The sequence below is a fragment of the Neovison vison genome, chromosome 2 (assembly GCF_020171115.1).
Source record: "Neovison vison isolate M4711 chromosome 2, ASM_NN_V1, whole genome shotgun sequence".
In the NCBI taxonomy this organism is placed as follows: domain Eukaryota; kingdom Metazoa; phylum Chordata; class Mammalia; order Carnivora; family Mustelidae; genus Neogale; species Neogale vison.
The window spans coordinates 77600301-77626999 of record NC_058092.1 but is presented as its reverse complement, the minus strand read 5'-3'; the positions used below and the strand labels follow the sequence as shown (position 1 = coordinate 77626999).

At 36.5% G+C, this 26699-nt stretch overlaps 1 protein-coding gene across 12 annotated transcripts in view; it reads left to right on the top strand.

The window, feature by feature from the left end:
• ZNF644 (zinc finger protein 644) overlaps nt 1–26699 on the top strand; it is a 130227-nt gene that overhangs the window by 26205 nt on the left and 77323 nt on the right. For 10 of the 12 annotated variants that reach the window (XR_006383195.1, XR_006383196.1, XM_044238660.1 and 7 more), the window contains one exon: nt 7651–7711. Coding sequence is in view for 9 of the 12 variants with exons in the window: in XM_044238660.1 (XP_044094595.1) it covers nt 7668–7711 (44 nt within the window). In the remaining 3 variants the exon portion in view is untranslated. Of the gene's footprint in view, nt 1–4722; nt 4788–7650; nt 7712–10269; nt 10373–26699 lie in introns of those variants that run through there. The other 2 variants (XM_044238663.1, XM_044238666.1) reach the window with 2 other exon arrangements.

Genomic DNA, 26699 nt, shown 5'->3' with positions numbered 1-26699 from the left:
TGACTGGTAACATTACTTGTAAAAAACGATTTTGCTCAGTTTATATGTCTCTTGAGGTTAACAAACTGACAAAATGTTTGTAGAGTCACTGCTAATAAAATAGTAAAATAGACATTTATGTCTTTTTTCCCTTTTAAAAATTAAGATCTAGACCAGTTATTAATCTGAACTTATTCTTCTAGGGATAGAGATAATTTAATCTGCTATCTTTAGGATAAAGTTGTATCAGTTAGCTATTACTGTGTAAGAAACTACTCTAAAACTTGGTGGTTTAAAACAACGTGTTTATTATTAAAACAAGTCTGTGAGTCAGCTGGGAAGTATTTCTGGTCTTGGCTGGGCTCGTTTATGGGTCTGCAGTTAGCAGCAGTTCAGGAGGGTGGCTTTGCTGCTCTTGGCTGGGTTCTCTAGGCTGGCCTGTGGTGGGACATTTGGGCTGTCTTGTTTCCTGCAGCAGATTAGATGGGGCTTGTTCTTACGGTGGTAGCAGGATTCTAAGAGCAGAAGCCTGCAAGGTCTCACTCAGAATTGGCAAGCTGACATGCGTGCATTCTATTGGTCTTCTTTAAAAGGAAGCCTAGAGTTAAAGGGTGGGGGGAACCATTCTGCCTCTTGATGGGCAAAACTTCAAAGCCTCATTGCCAAATGTATGGATAATGGAGTAGTGTAGAATTGGGGCTATTTTTGCAGACAGATTTTTTGATTCATGCTGTAAAGTTCATTTCTGTGTTCTTGGTTGAGCACTATTATATTTCAGTAGGAATTGTGTCTGAGTTTAGAAGACAGGTATAAATTAAATGCATCAATCTGTTTGGAGGCCCATATGACTCTAGTTATCTTGTTTTGTAGGATATATCTGATGATATTTTGGAAGCATTGCTCATGCATTGAATTACCAATTGTAGAGTAATTGTAGTACCAGTGATAGGTGTTGAAAGATGAGTGATTTTTGCATCTGTTCTCTTTGGGTTATAAATGATGGTATTCTTTTTGTGCTCATTATTATTACTCTAACTTCTTTGAGATTTCATTGTTTCCCCAAGTTTATTAATATTTACATATTGTGATCTTAAATGTATTTGTTGAAGTGTATTTGACATATAATCTTTAATTTTATGTGTATAATATGAATAGATTTGGTATCTATATACACCTATGAAACCATCACCACAATCAAGATAATAAACGTATCCTTTACCCTCAAAACTTTCCTTGTGCCCCTTTCTAGTTCTTTCATTCTTACTGCTTCTCCCCTTATGCAGTATATAATCTTTTTGTCTACATTTTTTTTTTACTCATCATAGTTATTTTCAGGTTCATCCACATTGCGTGTATCATTAGTTCACTCTTTTTCCATTATAAAGCTATAATGCAAGGGTTCACATGTTCATGGATGTTTTTTCCTTCAGCTTTTGGCTATTACAAATAAAGAACATTTGTATGTAAGTTTTTATGTGAACATATGCTTTCATTGCTTTGGGTGAATATGTAGGAGAGTGGAATGATTGATCATATATGTAGTAAGTGTATACTTGACATTTTTTTTAAAATGTCAAAACTACATTTTACAAAGTAGTTGTACCATTTATCTTTCTGTATGAGTGTATGAGAATTTCAGTTCCTTCACACATTTATCAGCATTTGGTATGGTTGGTCTTGTTAATTTGAGCCATTGTTATAGTTGTGTAGTGATAATTCATTATGGCTTAAGTTTGTACTTTTCTAATGAAAAGCGATAGTATATGTTCATGTACTTAACACTCGTATATATATATATATATTTTTAAAGATTTTATTTATTTATTTGAGAGAGAATGAGTGAGAGAGATCATGAGAGAGGAGAAGGTTAGAGGGAGAAGCAGACTCCCCAAGGAGCTGGGAGCCTGATGCGGGACTCGATCCTGGAAGTCCAGGATCATGACCTGAGCCAAAGGCAGCTGCTCAACCAACTGAGCCACCCAGGCACCCCCAACACTCGTATATCTTTGATGAAAGATTTTACCAAAAGATTTGTGGCTTCAAATCTTCTGCCCATTTTTTGATTGGCTTGTTTTGTTTTAATTGAGGTTTTAAAAATGGATTTATTGAGAAATAATTAACATGTAGTGAAGTACAAAGTGGACAGTATAAGTTTTGAGGTATGTATAATATACAGTTGGGAAGCTATCACCACACAAACAAGATACTGAATATATTTATCACTCCTGAAAGTTTCCTCATGCCTTTTTGTGATTCTTCCCTTCTGAGCCACATTCCCCTTTTGGGTCTGTCTTTCAAAAGCATTTAGTCTAGGGTTACTCTAGTCAGTGCTACCTGAATTAACAGGTTTTTCCACTCTGTCTGAAGGAAGCAGGTCTTATTCTTGGCTTTGTGTGAGACTAGGGCAATAATTCTTGCCCTTTTGAGTGGCTCTTTCCTTGGCCTTGGGCTTGTTTTAATAATATGGGTGTTCTTGCTCTGTGCAGTTGTCTTCTCTAGTACTCTGCCCTGCAGTACCTAACTGTCTTAGCTTTGGACTTCCAGTTAAGTCTCCTCAACTCAGAAACCACCAGATTCAAGCTTGGGTATCCTGTCTCGGGTGAGGGTCTGTAGTAAGTTGGGGTCATTGGAGGGTTTATTTACCTTATCTGTTTCCCTTCTCTTGGGATTCACCCTCTGTATTTGCCTATCTAATATCTGAAAACTGTCATTTCATATATAGGTCTGGTTTTTTAGGGTTTTCAGATGGAGGGCAAACTCAGTCCCTGTTAATCCATGTTGGCCCTTATATGTATTTTTTTTTCTTGGTACTTATTTTTTAAATGGTATTAAAAAAAAAAGATTGTTTACCATCTTAACCATTTTAATGTACAGTTCAGTAGTGTTAAGGATATTCACATGTGCACCAGATCTCTAGAAATTCCTATTTTGCAAAATTGAAACTCTGTACCCATTAAACTCTAATTTTATCACCCCCTTACTTCCAACCCTTGGTTAGCAACCTTTTTACTTTTTTCTGTGATTTTGACTACTATAAATACTCAATATGAGTGGAATCATACCATGTTTGTCCTTTGTGGTTGGCTTATTTTACTTAGTGTCATGTTCTCAAGGTTTATCCTTACTGTGACTTGTGATTGGATTACTTTATTTTTAAAGGCTGCACAGTATTCCATTCCAGTGCTTCATGTATATACCACATTTTCCTTACCTATTCCTCTGTCTGTGAACTTTCAGCTTGCTTCTCCCACTTGACTGTTGTGAATAATGCTAGTGAGCATGGGTATGTAAATCTGTCTTTGAGATGCTACTTAGAATTCTTTTGGATATATACCCAGAATTGGGATTGCTCAATCATAGGCCAATTCTATTTTTTTTTTTTGAAGATGTATTTATTCTTTTGAGAGAGAGAGAGAGAGAGAGAGAGAGAGAATGCATGCAAGCAAAGGGAAAGGAAGAGGGGAAGCAGACTCCCTGCTAAGCAGAGAGCCTCACCTGGGGCTTGATCTCACCACCCTGAGATTGTGACTTAAGCTGAAACCAAGAGTTGGACACAACCAGACGAGCTACCCAGACACCCCTGTAAATGAGATTTTCATAATTTTGTTGTCCAGTTTGGTCATTATTAGTATATAGAAATGCAACTGATCTTCACATGCTGATATTCTGAAATTTTGCTGAAAGCATTTATTAGAGTAAATTTTTAAGACTCTTTAATATCTTCTACCTAAAAGGTCATGTTGTCAGCAGACAATTTTACTTTTTCCTTTCCAATTTTGAGATCATTTTGAGATCATTTTTTCCTATCTGTTTGCCCTGACTAGTACTTCAGTACCATGCTGAATAGAAGTAGCAAGAGTAGGTAGGTACTCTTGATCTCAGGGTTGTGCGTTAGAGCCCCACATTGGGTGTAGAGATTATTTAAAAACAAAATCTTTTTTTTTTTTTAAAGAGATTTTATTTATTTATTTATTTAACAGACAGATCACAAGCAGGCAGAGAGGCAGACAAGGGGAGAAGTCTCCCTGCTGAGCAGAGAGCCAGATGTGGGGCTCGATCCCACGGCCCTGAGATCATGACCTGAGCAGAAGGCAGAGGCTTAAACCAGCAACCCAGGCGCCCCATAAAAAAAATTTTTTTTTAAAAAAAAAGAATAGGCACCCTTCCTTCTTAATCTTTACATCTTTCACTATTGAGTGTGATGCTAGCTGTGAGCCTTTCACTTACGGCATTTATTATGTTGAGGGTAGTTTTCTTCTATTCCTAGTTTATTGAGTGTTTCTGTCATGAAAAGGTATTGGGTTTTGACATGCTTTCTCTGCACCATTTAAGATGATCATGTGGTTTCTGTCCCTCATTCTGTTAATATGGTGTATTCCATTGATTTTCATTTGTTGAACCATTCTTGCATTCCAGGAATAAATCCACCTTAGTCAATGAGTAGAATTCTTTTCATGTGTTAATTTTGGTTTTTAGTATTTTATTGAGGATTTTTGCTCAGTATTCATCCAGGGATATCGATCTGTTGTTTTCTCATTGCGTCCCACACTCACCTAAACAATATTTTAATTATACTTTTTAGGTATGGGTTTAAAAAGTACTTCCTATCAAGCTTCATTATAAATTCCCCATTAAAAAATATAGTATTTACAATGACTTGGTTTGGCTTTCTGGGGAACAAATGCAATTACAAGGTGTTTTTTTTTTTCTCAGACTTTGAAATATTACAGAGAAAAATAAAAAAGAACTCAAGTCAAAGGTTACTGTCTTTGTGTGGTGTTTAACATTTAAAGCATTTTAAAGTATAGGTAAGTGGCATTAAGTGCATTCACACTGTTGTGCAAACGTGTATATCCTTGTATTAGTCTACTAGGGTTACAATAACAAAATACACTGACTTGGTGGCTTGAGCAACAAATTTATTTTCTCACATTTCTGGAGGCTACAAGTCCAAAATTAAGGTGTTAGGTTTATTCGAGGCTTCTCTCTTCTCAAGATGGCTATTTTCTTTCTGTGTCCTTACATGGCATTTCCTCTGTGCATGCATTTCCTTGGTGCATGTGTCTTTTTCTTCCTGTAAGGACACCAGTTCTATTGGATTAGGGCCCCATCCTTATGTCCTTATTTAACCTCAGTTAACCTTTTTGAAGGCCCTTTCTGCAAATGCAGTCACATTGGGAACTAGGGTTTCAACATATGAATAATCAGTTCATAACACCTTTTATGTAGTGCTTCTGGTTTATTTCCTAGAGAACCTACCATCATCAGTATAGTCGTTTCTTAGTCGTTCTAACAAATTATCACAACCTAGGTTGCTTTAAACAACAAACTTACTGTCTGGCAATTCTAAAACCCAGAAGTCTGAAATTGGTATCACTGGGCAGAAATCAAGGTGTCAGCGGTGTTATTCTTTCCAGAAATTCTAGGGGAGGCTCTATCTCTTGCCTCTCTCAATTTCTGGTGGCTACTCACATTCCTGACCGAGTTCCATCTTCAAGGCCAATATTTTCAAATCTCTCTCTTCTCTGTCCTTGCAGTCTCTGTGTATATGAAATTTCTCATCTCCCTCTTTATAAGAATACATGTGATTGAAGTTAGGGCCCACCCAGATGATCCAGGATAATCTGTCCATCTCAAAATTCTTAATTTAATCACATCTGTAAAGACTTTTCTTTTGAGGGGGAAGGGTCATATAAGGTAATATCCACAGGTTCTGGGGATTCGAATGTGGATTCTCTTGCAGGGCCATTTTTTTTTTCATCCCATTACACTCAGCAATTCATAGTAGACTTTTAGTGTTCTTACTGTGATTTATAGCTTAGCTTAGCTTGTAATAGGTCTCAGTATCCAGTTATGGATTGGGGGCAGTGGGTGGCCAAGAGAATATTCTCGCCTCTTCTAGACATTACGAAGAAAACTCCAGGTCTGTAGTTCTGAGTGTGTGTGGTCACTTAGGAATCACCTTAGGAATTTACTAGAAATGCAAATCACTGGGCTCTAATTTAGAATTACTGAATCAGGAACTTTGAGGGTGGAGGCTAGCAGTCTGTGTAACAGGCCCTCTGGGAGATGCTAATGTATGCTAAAGTTTGAGAAACAGTTTGTTAGACTGTTGACATTTTTAGTGTTAAGACCATATACACATCCTTTTCTAGCTCTTTTCTGCTTCAGTCTAATACTTCAATGAGTCTAGGATTTATAGTCCACAAAGTTTGTTTTCTGTAAGGATGCAAATATTTAGTACTATAATCTTGGTATTGATGATCAGTGAAATTAATTCACTCAGTAAAAGTTTGCACTGGGCTGATTTTTTATCAGTTGTGTTTTTACTTAGAGTTATTTCATAAAGAAATATTACTGGATTCAGAAGTGTTGTGAATTTTTTTTTCTAATCTTTAAGTGGGCCTACAATGTTGTACTTTTACTATGTGCCACCCCGTGAAATGATGAAATAAGATGAATGAATTCTTATCCTCCATGTGTCCATACTGTAGTTCAGAAAACATGTAAGTGAACAGCTGATACAGAGTTATCACCAGTTTCTGTATCAATTGAGAAACAACGTAACTGTGAAGAAATTGAAAAGGGATCTTTCAAGGTGACTAAACTATTTATTGCAAAACTAGTAAAAAAGGTTTTAGCAAAATTGAAGAGAGATAGAAGGTAGAATACACTATGCAAAGCAGTGAGAAAGCTGAGAAGGCAAGGGGGCTGTTCTGGAATTTGAAGGAGTTTATTATTAGAAACCTGCTGTGAATGGGAAAGTAAAGATTGGAGATAATTGATTAAGAATGAGATCGTTGTGAGTACTGTTGAAGGACTTGAATCATAGATTTGATACCCTCAGGATAGCCATTGGAAAATTATACCTTACATGATTCTGGGAAGAATAAATTTGAGATGATAGTCTGGAAATAGAATAGTTATAGGAATCTAGGCGAGAATGGCAGTAGGTATGTATGGTAGTGCCATTTTTTTGTGAATAAGAATGCAAAAGAATAAGTTAGTTTCAGGTTGGGGAAGATGTGTAGAGTACAGGATGAGACATACTGAATTTTCAGAATTTGTGGAATATGATAAAATTAGGGTTAGATTTTTCAAGTCAGTTTTCAGTGGAATGTTGGGATAGCTGTTATACTAGATTGTGAATTAAATTGAAGAAGCAGGAGAGTATCAGTATGTACTATCCTCTAGAATAATGGTCCTTGGCATTTAGTATTTAATCACTGTTAGCTGTTATTGTACTTATTATTAGTATATACTATTATGCCATCTCATACTTTTTTGTTCTTCAGCTTTTTGGTGTACTTTTTAGTATATATGTAATAGTATTAGATAAGCATCTAGATAGAAGTGTGTGTTTTATTAACAAATACTGATTTTAATTGCTTTACTATTAAATTTAATGAAAATAAGTTATTGTAAATTTTTTTAAAGAAAACTAGAAAGTTTGTCATTTGAATAGATTATTGTTCATAAAAAAAAGTGGTATTGAGCAAGTTTCCTGAAAGTATAATATGATCATGTTTTATTTGAACAACTTTTTTGGATACGTTATATCAAAATAACTTGTTTTGTGATTTTTAATTTCAAAGAGTAAGTGTATCATAGATGTACTTATTCATACCTGACACAAAAATTAAATGATGGTCTCTACATGTATTCTTTCAGGTTTGAGTTAATTTCGAATGAGATTGTTTTTGCAACGAGATGTTAATAAGACAAAATCTAGGTAAGTAGAAGACTACTTTGTTAAATGTTATATATCAAAGTAGGACTAATAGAAAAAGTTATGTTTTAAAACTCTACCTTCAAGTTCAGATTTAATGAGTTTTTCAATAAAATTTTGAAATACAAAGAATTGACTTTAAGGTACTTGCTCGATTTGATTTGGTGGGAGTAACAATAGAATCATCAAATTGTGCTCTTAGTTTTCCTTCCTTTATGTTGAATTTAACTTAAATATGTGACTATTAAACATGTGAGAAAATTGAGTTGGTGTTTAGTTTAGCTATTCAGAAAAACAGTTCAGTAAGAGATTTGCTGCATGCTTCAATGGTCTCAGTGGATTATAGTGCTCAAGTAGTTTTTGCTTTTGTGAATTTTACTTATTTTGATTAATGAAGTACTTCCATAAATTGATTAAATTTGCCAAATTGTGACTTCTTTATGTTAATATAATGTTCAGAATATAAATGATTGTTTCAAAGAGTATCTCTGTTGGTCATTGAATTGGTCAAAGTCATTGAATGAATTTTCTAATTTAGCATTCTGATTTGCATTCTTTTTTTAAGGCGGTTGACTTTCAGGAAATTGAATTGTGATCATGTACTTTTTTAGTCTGATATGTGAAAGAATGTTTTTTGGTGTGTGTGTGTGTGTGTGTCTTTGTGTCTTTTAGGTTTTATTTATTTATTTGAGAGAGAGAGAGAGAATGAGACAGAGTGTGAGAGGGGAGAGGTCAGTGGGAGAAGCAAACTTCCCACCACGCAGGGAGCCTGATGTAGGACCTGATCCTGGCAGTTACTTAACCTGCCAAAGGCAGTTACTTAACCAACTGAGCCACCCACGTACTCTGAAAGAATGCTTTTTAATAATAGAAACTGTTCAGATGTTAAAAAGACTTAACAGTCTTCTGGCAAATGAACATGGTTTCAGGATATAAACAGATTAAAAGGAATACTTAAATTGTAGTTAACTTGGTCTTTCTCTAATCTAACCAGAGGTTTAAGCTGTTGGAAACTTGGCTGATCTCAAAGTTTAAAAAAAAAGGAAAATTAAAAATCTAGAATGAGAAGTGCTGTAGTTAAGTGATATGGAGTTAAACGGTGTGTTCTTAGTAAGTGGTTTAGGCATAATTTGAAGGAGAGTTTCTGTTTTATTGCTATTATATAATAGTAATTGTAGTGATTGTGCTGTATGTTGTGTTAACTGCTTCTCATGCCTTGTTAATCTTTATAATACTTTTGTAAGGTAGATACTCCTGTGTAGAAAATTTTTACTTTTTTGGTTTATAGTGAGCTAGTTCTTTTCTTTAGGAAGAGTACATTATCTCCATAGCATCTATTACTATGCTATAATGAACATTATAGCATATATATCTATATATGCTATATGGAACATATATATGTTCTATATATAGAACACTTGCCTATATATCTTCTTGTAGGGAAAAAGAAGCTAGACTTTTGTACTTAAGGTCTTATAGGGATTTTGTTTGTTAATTGAATATACAGTGTGTTAGAACCTTTATTCTGATTTCTTATGTCAGGTATCACTTAAGGGATGATACTGGTTTAACATATTCTGACCCTATTCTACCACAATTATGCCTTTTTTGCATAGAACTTAATGCAAATGTATAACTTACTTTTTTATATAAATTAAGTTGTAATTTGTGTATGGTAAAATTTAAAGTATAGAGCTGAATGAGGTTTTTACATATGTAAAACTTACATAAAACATACATACATGTTCACACATGTAACTACCATAGAGATATGAAGATGTAGAACATTTTCATTGCTCAGAAAGTTCCTCATACTCTTCCCTTTCCAGTCCAATAGCCTTCTCCTCCTGAGGTAAAATTTCTGAATTTTATCAGCATAGTTTAGTTTTGCCTGTTCTTGAATTTTATGTATAAGAATTATATAATATGCATTAGTTAATATGTGGCTTTTTTCAATCAACATACATCTTGTTGTATGAATATCAGTAGTTCATTATTTTTTATTACTGAGTAATATTCCATTGTATGACCATGCTACAAATTTTTTATGTATTCTCTCTGTAATTTTGTTTATTGGATTCTTCAATTCTCTGACCTCACTTTCCAGCATTCTACACTATTTTCCTTCCTCTAGTTGTCCTCTTTACTGTTCCCGTATCACCTGCACAATAAAATGTAAGCTCCATGACTTGGTATACATTGGTCTCACTGCCGCTATTCCAGAATGCCTAGAATTATCTGAATAAACTAAGTCTGATGTTTCTTATGTTTAGTTTTAGTCCTAATTATATGTTGTCACTCTTCCCCAGCCTCTCACCTCCCCCAACCATCATTGTCCTTCCTCCTGCTCATCAGCTTATCTCCTGAAAATCTCCTGAAATCTTATCCTTTGGGCCAGACCTAGCCATACTGCAGTAGAGTGTTTTCTTTACTGGACTGTGAGCCCCTTGAAGGTAGACACCATCAATGTTGTACTTACCTTAGTAGCATAATGCCAGAGTACTGGGTGTACTTAGTGAATTTTGTAAAACATGGAACAATGAGCATAATTCTCTCTCAGTCATCTAGGGATTCAGAATACTGTCTGGAATGGGATGAGGACATTGGCACAGTTGCTGTTGGGCTGTAGGAAGGAGCCAATGGAGACAATACGGAAGCAGCATTGTAGGTATTTTGGAAAGCCCTAAAATATCCCCAAAGTCTTCTTTCAATCCAGTTTTTAAAAATGACGAGTAATGTTCTTAGTTGAGACCTTAAGGAAAACTGTGTTGATTTTGATTACTCTTTTCAAATGAAGGCATTAACCCATGTCATAGAAATTGGAGTGCTTGCTTCTAACAGTATTCTTTTTGTGAGTTTGTGCTAGTTATTTCTTTAAAGATTTTAAAGGATGTATTAGATTAATACAAGTAGAAGGCTAGGAAGACTGGTCACATATATAAAGAAAACTTCTCATTTTCCTAAAGGTAAAAAAGAAATTGGGAGTAGAGAAGGAAATTGAATCATAGTCTGGAATTGTGATAACATTTATTTTTATAGCTCAGGAAGCTTGCTGTTTGATATAATTTAAAAAATTTGTTTTATCATTGTAGGTCTGTAATATATAAATAATATGCTTACTTAAGAAACTTTTAAAATATTATAAAGTACTTTACAGTAGTTTTTTTCTTGAAATTAGGCTTGTTGGGTTGGCCATTGTAGTCACCTAGGGGATTTTTATGCCTTCTAGCAAGTCCAGAGCAAGGAGAGGTTCTTCCCCACTGGGATCAATTTATTGCTTTTCCTCTCTACAGCTTCTGCCATAAAGGTTGAATACAGAGTTGGACATTGACCCCATCTCTTGCTGTTTCTTCAGATCCCTACAAGGATTTTCTTAGACATAGGTTCTTATCAAATGTTAGAACTTCAGTTATTTGTTTTATTTCATCATTGATGTGAAGTATGTTTAGTTTTCTTGTTGATAAAATTTGAGTATTCAGAGAAATATAACCTTCAGGTTGTTTGACTTACGTGTATTTGAAAGATTTTAGGCTAGTTTCTCTTCACAGATAGGTATACCTCAGTTTCAGACTCTTCGTCTTCATTCTGTGCTTCAATATTTTATATGGTCAGCCACTGCTTTTTCCATTTTACAGAGTTCCTGAATCCAAGGATTTGAATTTCTTTATATTTACTTACCATATATTAGGTAATTTCCTTCATTTTCAAATTAAGTTCTCTGTGCTTCACGGTCTTTAGTAGCAATGTAGTTATGTGCGGACCTTTGTTGCAATGTAAATAAGACTTAAAAAAAAATTTGTCCTTCATTCTAGATGAGATTGCACAGTGCACATTTGACCTTTTTCAAATATATTGCCAGGTAGCACTTAGTATTTTTGAAATTTTATTTTATTAAAGGTTTTTTACTTACTCATCTGACAGAGATCACAACTAGGTAGAGAGGCAGGCAGAGAGAGAGGAAGGGAAGCAGGTTCCCTGCTGAGCAGAGAGCCCGACTCGGGGCTCGATCCCAGGACCCTGAGATAATGACCTGAGCCAAATGCAGAGGCTTTAACCTACTGAGCCACCCAGGCGCCCCTGAAATTTTATTTTTTTTTTAATGGAAGTCACATACACTTATTTAAGTATGAGCAAATAGTGTGTAGATGTTGAGAATGAGTAAACTCTCTCACCCAGCACTATGTTCCCTGTAAATTATCAGAAATAGTTGATCTGTATTCTGCATCTTTCTCTTTCCATTTGCCAGTATGTCTTGGACATTTTTTCATATATGGATTGCATTTAATATAATTGTTTCCTTGTTGATAGAGATACTTTGGTAAATCTAAAGGTTTTTTGCTTGTATATGCAGTGCTGCAATAAATACTCTTCACTACATTATTGGAATTGTGTGAGAATGTAAGATAATTTGCAGCAATGGATTGCTGGGTCAGTATATATGTGCACTTTAATTTCTGATACTGCAAAATTGCAATAAGATTATATTACTTAATATTTCTGCTAGCAAGGGTGCCTGGGTGGCTCAGTCGTTGGACGTCTGCCTTCAGCTCAGGTCATGATCCCAGGATCCTGGGATCAAGTCCCACATTGGGCTCTCCGCTTGGCAGGAAGCCTGCTTCTCCCTCTTCCACTCTCCCTGCTTGTGTTCCTCTCTCACTGTGTCTGTCAAATAAATAAAATCTAAAAAAAAAAAAAAAATTTGTTATCAGTGTTTGAGAATCTCTTTCTCCACACCCCACCAAGTATTATTAACTCATGTTTTAATCCATGGCAGTCTAATTGAAAAGTGGTATTAATTGGTGCATTTTTTTAAGAAGGATTTTACATTTCCAAGTCTTTTGAGAAAGCAAAATTAATGCAGTGCAAATCAGAACATCCAATTAATAAGTATAACAACAAGCCAAAGTAGTTTTGTTAATGGATTAACCTATTTATTATGGGCTAGCAGTGTTTCAAATGGTGGAACTTATACTGGTCTTTCAACTCCTTCAGTCTTCTGATGGTGCACTTCACTGTGACAGCAGGAGTGGTGTTGTAATGGTAGGTCCAGGCACCACTGGCTGCTCTTTTCATGTAGGAACCACAACACCAGATCCTGACGTCTTGTCTTTTCCTCTTGGTCTTGCCACAGAGGGAGCAGGTGTATTTGGCACACTGACCTATTTCACTCCTCACCATTTTCCTGAGTGAGGGACCATAATGGGTCCTGTATTTACCTAAGATTCTGACCTTCTTGGTACATTTAACTATACTGTTGCAAACTTGAGAGAGCTCTCATTGTGTTTTACATTTACATTTCCCTAATGACTAATGATGCTCAACATCTTTTGAAGTGATTATGTGCATTTTTATCTTAGGTGAAATGTCTGTTCATGTCTTTTGCTCATTGTCTAGTTGGATTGTTTATTATTTTTTACTGTTGTTTTGAGAATTATGTATTCTAGCTACTCGTCCTTTGTTAGATAGGGTTTTTCTAATTACTTTCTCCCATTCCAGTCTATAATTTGTGTTTTTGTCTTCTTAACAGCATCTTTAAAGTTCTGAATTTTCATGAGGCTCAGTTTATCACATATTTTGGTTTTTTTGGAGGTAGCATTGTGATTTTAATTTCAGATTCTGTATATTCATTGTTAGTATATGGAAATACAGTTGATTTTTTTTTTCCAAGATTTTTTTCCAAGATAGAACCTAAAATATATTATTAATTTTAAAGTAAAAAATTGAGTGACTTTTTGATTTGCAGTGTTGTGCAATTATCACCTCTAACTAGTTCCTTTATATTTCATCATACCCAAGGAAACCCATTAAGCAGTCAGTCCTCATTCCTTCCCCCCAACCCCCCAGTCCCTGGAAATCACTAATCTGCTTTTTATCTCTATGACTTTACCTGTCCTGGATATTTCATATAAAGGGAATTATACAGCATGTAACACTTGTGTCTAGCTTCTTTCACTTAGCCATAATATTGGTTCTTTTTGGAGTGTTTTATTTGTTTTTAAATATTTTATTTATTTATTAGAGAGCATGTGAGCAAGCATGAGCAGGCTAAGGGGCAGAGGGAGAGGGAGAAGATTATTTCTTAGAGTGAAGAGCCTGACGTGTGGCTCGAACCCAGGACCCTGAGGTCATGACCTCAGTGGAAGTTAGATGCTTACTTAACCAACTGAGCTACCCAGGAGCCTCAATAATAAATTTTTTTAATTTTAATTTTTTTTAAAGATTTTAATTTACTTATTTGACACATAGAGAGAGAGATTATAAGTAGTCAGAGAGGCAGGCAGAGAGAGAGGGAGAAGCAGGCTCCCTGCCGAGCAGAGAGCCCCATGCAGGGCTTGATCTCAGGACCCTGAGATCATGACCTGAGCCAAAGACAGAGGCTTAACCCACTAAGCCACCCAGGTGCCTCTGATTTTAATTTTTTAAGTAAGCTCTACTCCAACATGGGGCTCGGACTCACAACCCTGAGATCAAGAGCCGCACACTCTGTTTACTGAGCCAGCCAGATGCAGCATAACATTTTCGAGGTTCATCCATGTTTCGAGGTATATCCATGTTTCAGCATTTTTTTCTGTGGTTTTCAGTATGCAAGTCTTTCATTTCTTTGGTTAAGTTTATTCCTAAGCTTTTTATTCTTTTTGATGCTTTTGTAAATGAGATTGTTAATTTTTTTAGGTGCTTCGTTCTTTCCCCTTTTTTTTTTCTTTTTTTAAAGATTTATTTATTTGTTTTAGAGAGAGTGCATGCATGAGTGGTGGGAGGAGAGGCAGAAGGAGAGAATCTTCAGATGGCTTGCTGAGCTGGGAGCCCTTCCCAGGGCTCCATCTCAGGATCCTTGAGATCATGACCTGAGCCAATACCAAGAGTCGGACACTTAACCGACTGAGCCACTCAAGCACCCTGGTACTTCTTTTTATGCCTGAATAATATTTTATTGTATGGCTATGCTATAGATTCTCTACCTTTTCATCTTTGGATGGACATTTAGGTTGCTTACACCTTTACTCTATTTTGAATAGTGCTGTTGTATGCATCTTAATCATTTTATAAGTGTGTAGTTCAGTAGTATTACGTATATTCACACTGTTATGAAACAGATATCCAGAACTTTTTCATCTTGCAAATCTGAGACTCTGTACCCATTAAACAGCAAATTCCCTTTTAACCCCTTTCCCCAGTTATCTATACTTTAGATAACTCATATAGGTGGAATCCTACAATGTTAGTCTTTTGGGGACTGACTTGTTCATTCTGTGTAATGTTCTTGAGGTTCATCCATTGGGTAGCATGTGACAGGATTTTTCCCACTGTTTCAGTGTGTCATATACCACATTTCCTTTATTGATTCACCCATCAGCAGATGTTGGATTGCTTCAGCTCTTGGCTATTGTGAATAGTGGTTATGAACATGGGTGTGCAAATATTCTTCAAGATTCTTTAAATTTTTTCAAATATATACCTCAAAGTGTTATTGCTGGATCATATGATAGTTCCATTTCTAAGTTTTCCAGGAATGTCCATACTGTTTTTTCACCACTTTTCAGTCCCACCAATAATGCACACACCTTAACCAACATCCTAATGGATGTGCAGTGATACCTCATGGTTTCGATTTGTATTTCTCTGATGATTAATAATGTTGGGCATTTTTTCATGTTTCTTGGCCATTTTTAGATCATATTTAGAGAACCATCTATTCAACTCAAATTTTAACTGGGTTATTTGGGGGGTTTTTGTTTTGTAAGAATTTTTTAATATTTTCTAGACATTAAATACTTATATCTACAGTTTGGTAATATTTTCTGCCATGCTGTAGATCACCTGCCTATTGACTCAGTTGATTGTGTGCTTTGATACAGAGAAGTTTTTATGTTTGATGTACTTCCATTTTTCTATTTCTGTTTTGTTGTCTCTGCTTTCTGTATCCAAGAACTTACTGTCAAGTTGGATGATGTCACAAACTTTTTCCTCTGTGTTTTCTCCTGGCAGTTTTATAGTTTTAGGTCTTACGTTTAGGTCTTTGATTCATAGTGAGTTAAGTTTTATTTATGGTATAAACTTCAACCTTTTGTATGTGTTTATCCAGTTTTCCCCATTTTTCATTGAATGGTCTCGGCATCCTTGGCAGAGATCATTTGACTGTATTGTGAGTGTATTTCCAGGGTCTGTTCCTTTGATCTGTTTGTCTCTGTGCCATTACCAGAGTGTTTGATTACTGTAGCATTGTAAATTTATTTTTAAATTAATAAATAAGAGACATGCAACTTTGTTGTTCTTTTTCAAAATTGCTTTCCCTTGAGATTTCTTGATTTTTTTTTTCAAGAGTTTATCTATTTATTTATTTATTTATTTATTTATTTTGTTTTATTTATTTATTTATTTTATTTATTTATTTTTTCCCAATTTATTTATTTTCAGAAAAACAGTATTCATTATTTTTTCACCACACCCAGTGCTCCATGCAAGCTGTGCCCTCTATAATACCCACCACCTGGTACCCCAACCTCCCACCCCCCCCGCCACTTCAAACCCCTCAGATTGTTTTTCAGAGTCCATAGTCTCTCATGGTTCATCTCCCCTTCCAATTTACCCAAAAGCACATACCCTCCCCAATGTCCATAACTCTACACCCCTTCTCCCAACCCCCCTCCCCCCAGCAACCCACAGTTTGTTTCGTGAGATTAAGAGTCACTTATGGTTTGTCTCCCTCCCTATCCCATCTTGTTTCATGGATTCTTCTCCTACCCACTTAAGCCCCCATGTTGCATCACCACTCCCTCATATCAGGGAGATCATATGATAGTTGTCTTTCTCCGCTTGACTTATTTCGCTAAGCATGAAACGCTCTAGTTCCATCCATGTTGTCGCAAATGGCAAGATTTCGTTTCTTTTGATGGCTGCATAGTATTCCATTGTGTATATATACCACATCTTCTTGATCCATTCATCTGTTGATGGACATCTAGGTTCTTTCCATAGTTTGGCTATTGTGGACATTGCTGCTATAAACATTCGGGTGCACGTGCCCCTTTGGATCACTACGTTTGTATCTTTAGGGTAAATTCCCAGTAGTGCAATTGCTGGGTCATAGGGCAGTTCTATTTTCAACATTTTGAGGAACCTCCATGCTGTTTTCCAGAGCGGTTGCACCAGCTTGCATTCCCACCAACAGTGTAGGAGGGTTCCCCTTTCTCCGCATCCTCGCCAGCATCTGTCATTTCCTGACTTGTTGATTTTAGCCATTCTGACTGGTGTGAGGTGATATCTCATTGTGGTTTTGATTTGTATTTCCCTGATGCCGAGTGATATGGAGCACTTTTTCATGTGTCTGTTGGCCATCTGGATGTCTTCTTTGCAGAAACGTCTGTTCATGTCCTCTGCCCATTTCTTGATTGGATTATTTGTTCTTTGGGTGTTGGATTTGTTAAGTTCTTTATAGATTTTGGACACTAGTCCTTTATCTGATATGTCGTTTGCAAATATCTTCTCCCATTCTGTCAGTTGTCTTTTGGTTTTGTTAACTGTTTGCTTTGCTGTGCAAAAGCTTTTGATTTTGATGAAATCCCAAAAGTTCATTTTTGCCCTTGCTTCCCTTGCCTTTGGCGATGTTCCTAGGAAGATGTTGCTGCGGCTGAGGTCGAAGAGGTTGCTGCCTGTGTTCTCCTCAAGGATTTTGATGGATTCCTTTCTCACATTGAGGTCCTTAATCCATTTTGAGTTTATTTTTGTGTGTGGTGTAAGGAAATGGTCCAATTTCATTTTTCTGCACGTGGCTGTCCAATTTTCCCAACACCATTTATTGAAGAGGCTGTCTTTTTTCCATTGGACATTCTTTCCTGCTTTGTCGAAGATTAGTTGACCATAGAGTTGAGGGTCTATTTCTGGGCTCTCTATTCTGTTCCATTGGTCTATGTGTCTGTTTTTGTGCCAGTACCATGCTGTCTTGATGATGACAGCTTTGTAATAAAGCTTGAAGTCCGGAATTGTGATGCCACCAACTTTGGCTTTGTTTTTCAATATCCCTTTGGCTATTCGAGGTCTTTTCTGGTTCCATATAAATTTTAAAATTATTTGTTCCATTTCTTTGAAAAAAATGGATGGTACTTTGATAGGAATTGCATTAAATGTGTAGATTGCTCTAGGTAGCATAGACATTTTCACAATATTTATTCTTCCAATCCAGGAGCATGGAACATTTTTCCATTTCTTTGTGTCTTCCTCAATTTCTTTCATGAGTACTTTATAGTTTTCTGAGTATAGATTCTTAGCCTCTTTGGTTAGGTTTATTCCTAGGTATCTTATGGTCTGGGGTGCAATTGTAAATGGGATTGACTCCTTAATTTCTCTTTCTTCTGTCTTGTTGTTGGTGTAGAGAAATGCAACTGATTTCTGTGCATTGATCTTATATCCTGACACTTTACTGAATTCTTGTACAAGTTCTAACAGTTTTGGAGTGGAGTCTTTTGGGTTTTCCACATAGAGTATCATATCATCTGCGAAGAGTGATAATTTGACTTCTTCTTTGCCGATTTGGATGCCTTTAATTTCCTTTTGTTGTCTGATTGCTGAGGCTAGGACTTCTAGTACTATGTTGAATAGCAGTGGTGATAATGGACATCCCTGCCGTGTTCCTGACCTTAGTGGAAAAGCTTTCAGTTTTTCTCCATTGAGAATGATATTCGCGGTGGGTTTTTCATAGATGGCTTTGATGATATTGAGGTATGTGCCCTCTATCCCTACACTTTGAAGGGTTTTGATCAGGAAGGGATGCTGTACTTTGTCAAATGCTTTTTCAGCATCTATTGAGAGTATCATATGGTTCTTGTTCTTTCTTTTATTGATGTGTTGTATCACATTGACTGATTTGCGGATGTTGAACCAACCTTGCAGCCCTGGGATAAATCCCACTTGGTCGTGGTGAATAATCCTTTTAATGTACTGTTGAATCCTATTGGCTAGTATTTTGGTGAGAATTTTTGCATCTGTGTTCATCAAGGATATTGGTCTATAGCTCTCTTTTTTGATGGGATCCTTGTCTGGTTTTGGGATCAAGGTTATGTTGGCCTCATAAAATGAGTTTGGGAGTTTTCCTTCTATTTCTATTTTTTGGAACAGTTTCAGGAGAATAGGAATTAGTTCTTCTTTAAATGTTTGGTAGAATTCCCCCGGGAAGCCATCTGGCCCTGGGCTTTTGTTTGTTTGGAGATTTTTAATGACCGTTTCAATCTCCTTACTGGTTATGGGTCTGTTCAGGCTTTCTATTTCTTCCTGGTTCAATTTTGGTAGTTTATATGTTTCTAGGAATGCATCCATTTCTTCCAGATTGTCAAATTTGTTGGCGTAGAGTTTATTACAAAGTTGACAGCTTTGTAATAAAGCTTGAAGTCCGGAATTGTGATGCCACCAACTTTGGCTTTGTTAAGTCTGGCCAAGGGTTTATCAATTTTATTAATTCTTTCAAAGAACCAGCTCCTAGTTTGGTTGATTTGTTCTATTGTTTTTTTGGTTTCTATTTCATTGATTTCTGCTCTGATCTTTATGATTTCTCTTCTCCTGCTGGGCTTAGGGTTTCTTTCTTGTTCTTTCTCCAGCTCCTTTAGGTGTAGGGTTAGGTTGTGTACCTGAGACCTTTCTTGTTTCTTGAGAAAAGCTTGTACCGCTATATATTTTCCTCTCAGGACTGCCTTTGTTGTGTCCCACAGATTTTGAACTGTTGTATTTTCATTATCATTTGTTTCCATGATTTTTTTCAATTCTTCTTTAATTTCCCGGTTGACCCATTCATTCTTTAGAAGGATGCTGTTTAGTCTCCATGTATTTGTGTTCTTTCCAAACTTCCTCTTGTGGTTGAGTTCTAGCTTCAGAGCATTGTGGTCTGAAAATATGCAGGGAATGATCCCAATCTTTTGATACCGGTTGATTCCTGATTTAGGACCGAGGATGTGATCTATTCTGGAGAATGTTCCATGTGCACTAGAGAAGAATGTATATTCTGTTGCCTTGGGATGAAATGTTCTGAATACATCTGTGATGTCCATCTCATCCAGTGTATCATTTAAGGCCTTTATTTCCCTGTTGATCTTTTGCTTGGATGATCTGTCCATTTCCGTGAGGGGAGTGTTAAAGTCCCCTACTATTATTGTATTATTGTTGATGTGTTTCTTTGATTTTGTTATTAATTGGTTTATATAGTTTGCTGCGCCCACGTTGGGGGCATAGATACTTAAAATTGTTAGATCTTCTTGTTGGACAGACCCTTTGAGTATGATATAGTGTCCTTCCTCATCTCTTATTATAGTCTTTGGCTTAAAATCTAATTGATCTGATATAAGGATTGCCACTCCTGCTTTTTTCTGATGTCCATTAGCATGGTAAATTCTTTTCCACCCCCTCACTTTAAGTCTGGAGGTGTCTTCGGGTTTAAAATGAGTTTCTTGGAGGCAACATATAGATGGGTTTTGTTTTTTTATCCATTCTGATACCCTGTGTCTTTTGATTGGGGCATTTAGCCCATTAACATTCAGGGTAACTATTGAGAGATATGATTTTAGTGCCATTGTATTGCCTGTAAGGTGACTGTTACTGTATATTGTCTCTGTTCCTTTCTGATCTACCATTTGTAGGCTCTCTCTTTGCTTAGAGGACCCCTTTCAGTATTTCCTGTAGAGCTGGTTTGGTGTTAGCAAATTCTTTCAGTTTTTGTTTGTCCTGGAAGCTTTTAATCTCTCCTTCTATTTTCAATGATAGCCTAGCTGGATAGAGTATTCTTGGCTGCATGTTTTTCTCGTTTAGTGCTCTGAAAATGTCATGCCAGCTCTTTCTGGCCTGCCAGGTCTCTGTGGATAAGTCAGCTGCCAATCTAATACTTTTACCATTGTATGTTACAGACTTCTTTTCCCGGGCTGCTTTCAGGATTTTCTCTTTGTCACTAAGGCTTGTAAATTTTACTATTAGGTGACGGGGTGTGGGCCTATTCTTATTGATATTGAGGGGCTTTCTCTGGACCTCCTGAATTTTGATGCTCGTTCCCTTTGCCATATTGGGGAAATTCTCCCCAATAATTCTCTCCAGTATACCTTCTGCTCCCCTCTCTCTTTCTTCTTCTGGAATCCCAATTATTCTAATGTTGTTTCGTCTTATGGTGTCACTTATCTCTCGAATTCTCCCCTCATGGTCCAGTAGCTGTTTGTCCCTCTTTTGCTCGGCTTCTTTATTCTCTGTCATTTGGTCTTCTAGATCACTAATTCTTTCTTCTGCCTCATTTATCCTAGCAGTGAGGGCCTCCATTTTTGATTGAACTTCATTAATAGCTTTTTTTATTTCAACTTGGTTAGATTTTAGTTCTTTTATTTCTCCAGAAAGGGCTTTTATATCTCTGGAGAGGGTTTCTCTAATATCTTCCATGCCTTTTTCAAGCCCGGCTATAACCTTGAGAATTGTCATTTTGAACTCTAGATCTGACATATTACCAATGTCTGTATTGATTAGGTCCCTAGCCTTTGGTACTGCCTCTTGTTCTTTTTTTTGTTGTGAATTTTTCCGCCTTGTCATTTTGTCCAGCTAAGAGTATATGAAGGAGCAAGTAAAATACTAAAAGGGTGGCAACAATCCCAGGAAAATATGCTTTAACCAAATCAGAAGAGATCCCAAATCATGAGGGGGGATTTCTCCCCCCTCACGATTGGGTGAGGGATCTCCTCTGATTGGGATCTCCTTTGATTGGGATCTCCCAATCTCTTCCAATTGGGATCTCCCAATCTCTTCTGATTGGGATCTCTTCTGATTTGGGGATAAAAAGAGGTTCAAAAAGAAAGAAAGAAAAAAAAGAAAAAAAGAATTAAAAAAAAGATTGAATTAAAAATTCAATCAAGAATTTAAAAAAGAATTAAGAAAAATAAAGATTGAAGAGATTAGGATCTCTTCTGATTTGGGGATAAAAAGAGGTTCAAAAAGAAAGAAAGAAAAAAAGAAAAAAAGACTTAAAAAAAAGAGATTGAATTAAAAATTCAATCAAGAATTTAAAAAAGAATTAAGAAAAAAAAAGATTGAAGAGATTAGGATCTCTTCTGATTTGGGGATAAAAAGAGGTTCAAAAAGAAAGAAAGAAAAAAAAAGAATTAAAAAAAGAAAATGAATAAAGAAAAGTATAAAAAAGAAAAATATATATATATTAGATAATCTAGTTAAAAAACGTTAAAAAAGAAAAGGGTAAAAGTTATAAAAAATTTTAGCAGAAGAAGAGAAAAAAAATGAAAAAGAAAAAAATTAAATTAACTGCAAGACTAAAAAATCACAGGCAGAAAGCCATGAGTTCCGTGGTTTGTTTTCTCCTCCTTTGGAATTCTGCTGCTCTCTCCTTGGTATTGAAACTGCACTCCTTGGTAGGTGAACTTGGTCTTGCCTGGATTTCTTGTTGATCTTCTGCGGGAGGGGCCTGTTGTAGTGATTCTCAAGTGTCTTTGCCCCAGGCGGAATTACACCGTCCTTACCAGGTGCCGGGCTGAGTGATCTGCTCGGCTTTGCTTTCAGGAGCTTTTGTTCCCTGAGCGCTTTCCGTAGAGTTCCGGAGGACGGGAACACAAATGGCGGCCTCCTGGTCTCTGGCCCGGAGGAGCCGAGAGCCCAGGGCCCCGCTCTCCTGTGCGCCCTCAGCGAACCGCTCCTAGTAACTCGCGTCTGCCTAACCTCCCACCGCGCTCCGAGCTCACCGAGCTTGCGACCGGTTCAAGGCAACACCGAGCTGCGAGCTTACTGTCGGCTCTGTCTCTGCAGCCGGCTTTCCCGTTCCAATATCCGCAAGCTCTGCGACACTCAGACACCCCCATCCTTCTGTGACCCCGCGGGACCTGAGGTCACGCCGACCCCGTGTGGGCTTCGCCCCGGTTTAGCCTCTGGAGCGATGTTCCTCAGCGGAACAGACTTTTAAAAGTCCTGATTTTGTGCTCCGTTGCTCCGCCGCTTGCCGGGAGCCGGCCCCTCCCCCCCGGGGTCTATCTTCCAGTCGCTTTGGATTCACTTCTCCGCCAGTCCTACCTTTCAGAAAGTGGTTGTTTTTCTGTTTCTAGAATTGCTGTTCTTCTTCTCTTCGATCTGCCGATGGATTTGCAGGTGTTTGCAATCTTTAGATAAGCTCTCTAGCTGATCTCCTGCTAGCTGAGGTAGTCTCAGCCTGCTACTTCTCCGCCATCTTGACTCCTCCTATTTATTTATTTGATAGGGAGAGAGACAGCGAGAGAGGGAACATAAGCAGGGGGAACCAGAATGGGAGAGGGAGAAACAGGCTCTCCACTGAGCAGGGCAGCCTATGAGGGGCTCCACCTCAGGACCCTGGGATCATGACCTGAGCTGAAGGCAGATGCTTTTAAAGACTGAGCCACCCAGGTGTCCCGGGAGTTCTTAATATTTGAATTTTAGGGTGAATTGACCTACTTCTGCAAGAAAAGAAAAAAAGCCAGTGGGAATTTGATAGTGATTATGTTGAATCTGTTGATTGCTTTGGATAATATGGACATCTTAATATTAAGTCTCCCAATACTTGAACACTGAATATTTTTCCAGTTGTGTTTTTTTTTTAACATTTTCAGCATTTTTTTCTGTGGTTTTCAGTATGCAAGTCTTTCATTTCCTTGGTTAAGTTTATTCCTAAGTTTTTTATTCTTTTTGATGCTTTTGTAAATGAGAAGTTAATTTTTTAAGTCTGCTTATTGTTAATGTATAGACACAACTGATTTTTGCGTGTTAATTTTATATCCTACATTGGTGAATTTGTTTATTATAACAGGTTTTTTTGGTGTTTTTTTTTGTTTGTTTTTGTTTTCTACACAAGGTCATGTTGTCTATGAAAAGAGATAATTTTTTTTTTCTAATTTGAATTTTTTTTTCCTTGCCTGACTGCTCTCACTAGGACTTCCTGTACTATATGTTTGATAGGAGTAGCAAGAGCAGATGGTCTTGTCTTATTCTTTGTGTTAGAGGAAAAGCTTCCAGTATTTCACCACTGAGTATGATTTTAGCTCTTGTGTTTTTTTGTAAGTGGACTTCATTATGTTGAGGTAGATTTCTTCTATTCTAGTTTATTGAGAGTTTTGTTTATCATGAAATGGCGTCATATTTTGTTAAATGTTTTTTCTGCATCAATTGAGACGATTTATGTTTTATTTATTCATTCTGTTAATGTGTGGTATATTATACTGATTGGCTTTCATATGTTGTCATCCTTGCATTCCAGTGAAAAATCCCACTTACTCATGGTGTAATAATTTTTTCAGTGTGCTTTTGAAATCAGTTTGCTTTTAGGTTCTTCAGAACTTTTTGGTATCAATATTCGTCAAAGATACTGGTCTACAGTTTTTTTGTCTTTGTCTGACTTTGGTTAAACCAGGGTAATGCTGGCCCCATTGAATGAGCTTGGAAATGTTTCCTCCTCTTCAATTTTTTTGGGAGAGTTTCAAGAGAATTGGTGTTAATTCTTTAAATATTTGGTAGAACTCTCCAGTGAAGCAATTGGGTCTTGGACTTTCCTTTTTGGGAGAATGGGATTTGATTACTGCTTCAGTTTCCTTATTAGTTATAGGTCTGTTCATATTTTTTTATTGCTTCATGGTTCAGTCTTTGTAGGTTGCATGTTCCTAGAAATTTATCCATTTCTTGTTGGTTATCCAATTTTTTGGTGTACAGTTGTTCATAGTATTTTTTTGTAATTCTCTTTACTTCCGTGACCTTGTTTATAACGTCCCCTTTTATTTCTGATTTAATTGAATCTTCTTTTTTCTTAATTCCTGACAGAGGGCTTATTGATTTTGTTGATCTTTTCATAAAGCCAACCTTTGTTTCATTGTTTTTTTTCCTATTATTTTTGTGTTCTCTATGCCATTTATCACTGCTCTAATCTTTACTATTTGCTTCTTCTAGCTTTGGGTTAATGTTTTCCTTTTCTAATTTCTAGAATTATAAAATTAGGTTATTGATTTAAGATCTTTTTTCTTTTTTAATCTAAGTATTTACAACTGTATAATTATCTGTTAGCATTGCTTTCATTGTGTCCCTCAAGTTTTGGTTTGTTGTGTTTTCATTTTCATTTGTATCAAGGTTATTTTCTTTCTTTTTTTTTTTAAGATGTTTATTTATGTATTTGACAGAAATCACTAGGCAGAGAGGCGGGGGAAGGGGACGGAGGGGAGGGTGGAAAACAGGCTTCTTGCTGAGCAGAGAGCCCAATGCAGGTCTCCATCCCAGGATCCTGGGATCATGACCTGAGACGAAGGCAGAGGCTTTAACCAACTGAGTCACTCAGGCGCCCCATGTCTCAAGGTATTTTCTAATTTCCCTTTTTTTCTTTGTTTTGACCCTTTGGCTGTTTAAGAATGTTAAATTTTCACCGATTTGTGGATTTCCGGTTTTCTTTGTGCTGATTTCTAATTTCATTCCTTTGTGGTCAGAAAAGGTATTTGTATCATTTCAGTCTTGAATTTTTATGACTTATTTTGTGGCCTAATGTGGTCTGTCCTAAAAAATGTTCCGTGCGTACTTTGAAAAGAAAGTATATTCTGCTGGTTTTGGGTAGATGATTCTGTATATGTCTGTTAAGTTCACTTGGTGTGTAGTGTTAATCAAGTTCTCTATTTCCTTATTCAAAAGCTGTGGTTGTTCTATCCCTTATTGGTTTGGGGGGTTTGTTAATTGATCTTTGTGTTACGCATCATTTTGACTTTCTTCTTATTTCCTTTTATGTATATTTTTTAGTTATTGTGTTTATCTTGGTAATTACATAACATTTTAAGATTACAGTAGTAATCTAGTTTAAATTAATACCAGCTTTGTGTCCATAGTGTAAATACTTATCTATACAGCTCCATCCCTCTTCTGTTTTGGTGTTACTGTCCCAAGTTACTTTACACAGTAGTACTGGCTTTTAGGTTTGCCTATGTAATTGTCTTTACTGTTGTTCTTTACTTCTTTTTATAGCTTTGAGTTACCGTATAGTGTGTTCTGTAGCCTGAAGGATTCACTTTAACATTTCTTGTGGGGCAGGTCTTCTAGTGGTTAAATCTCTTCAGCTTCTGTTTTGCTGAGACTATCTTAATCCCCCCCCACTTTTTGAAGGATAATTTTGGTGGGTATTCAATTTTGGGTTAAAAAGGTTTTTCTTGGGGCACCTGGGTGGCTCAGTGAGTTAAGCCACTGCCTTCGGCTCCGGTCATGATCTCAGAGTCCTGGGATCGAGCCCCGCATCAGGCTCTCTGCTCAGCAGGGAGCCTGCTTCCTCCTCTCTCTCTTTCTGCCTGCCTCTCTGCCTACTTGTGATCTCTCTCTGTCAAATAAATAAATAAATAAAATCTTTTATAAATAAATAAATAAATATTAATGGTATAAATATATCCATCAAAAGAAAGAAAATGACAGAGTGGATAAAAGATGTACAGCCATACTTATATGTAGCTTACAAGAAATTTACTTCAAATTCAGTGACTTAAATTGGCTGAAAAAGATATAAAAGACTATACCATGCAACCATTAACCTAAAAAAGAAGCAAGAATGGTTACATAAAATTATGATAAAGTAGACTTCAGAACAAAGAAAATTACCAGGGACCAAGAGGAGATTAAGTAATGATAAAAGCATCAGTCTACCAGGAAGATATAATGACTCTGAATGTATATGTACCAAATAATAGAGCCATAATCTACACTAAACACACATACACACACACACACACCAAAAAAACTGATAAAGCTGAAAAAGGAAGAGATGAATCCACAATTGTAATTGAAGACTTCAATATTCTCCTCTTAACAGCTGATACAACTATCAGGCATAAAATCATCAAGACTGTAAAAAATCTGAACACAGTAAAGCAACAGAATCTAAATGACCTATATAGAACATCCCACCTAGCAACATGGGATGCATATTATATCCAAGTGCCCGTGAAATACTCATGAAGTTAGACAACATCTTCAACAGTAAAACAAACCTGACAAATTTAAAAGAATT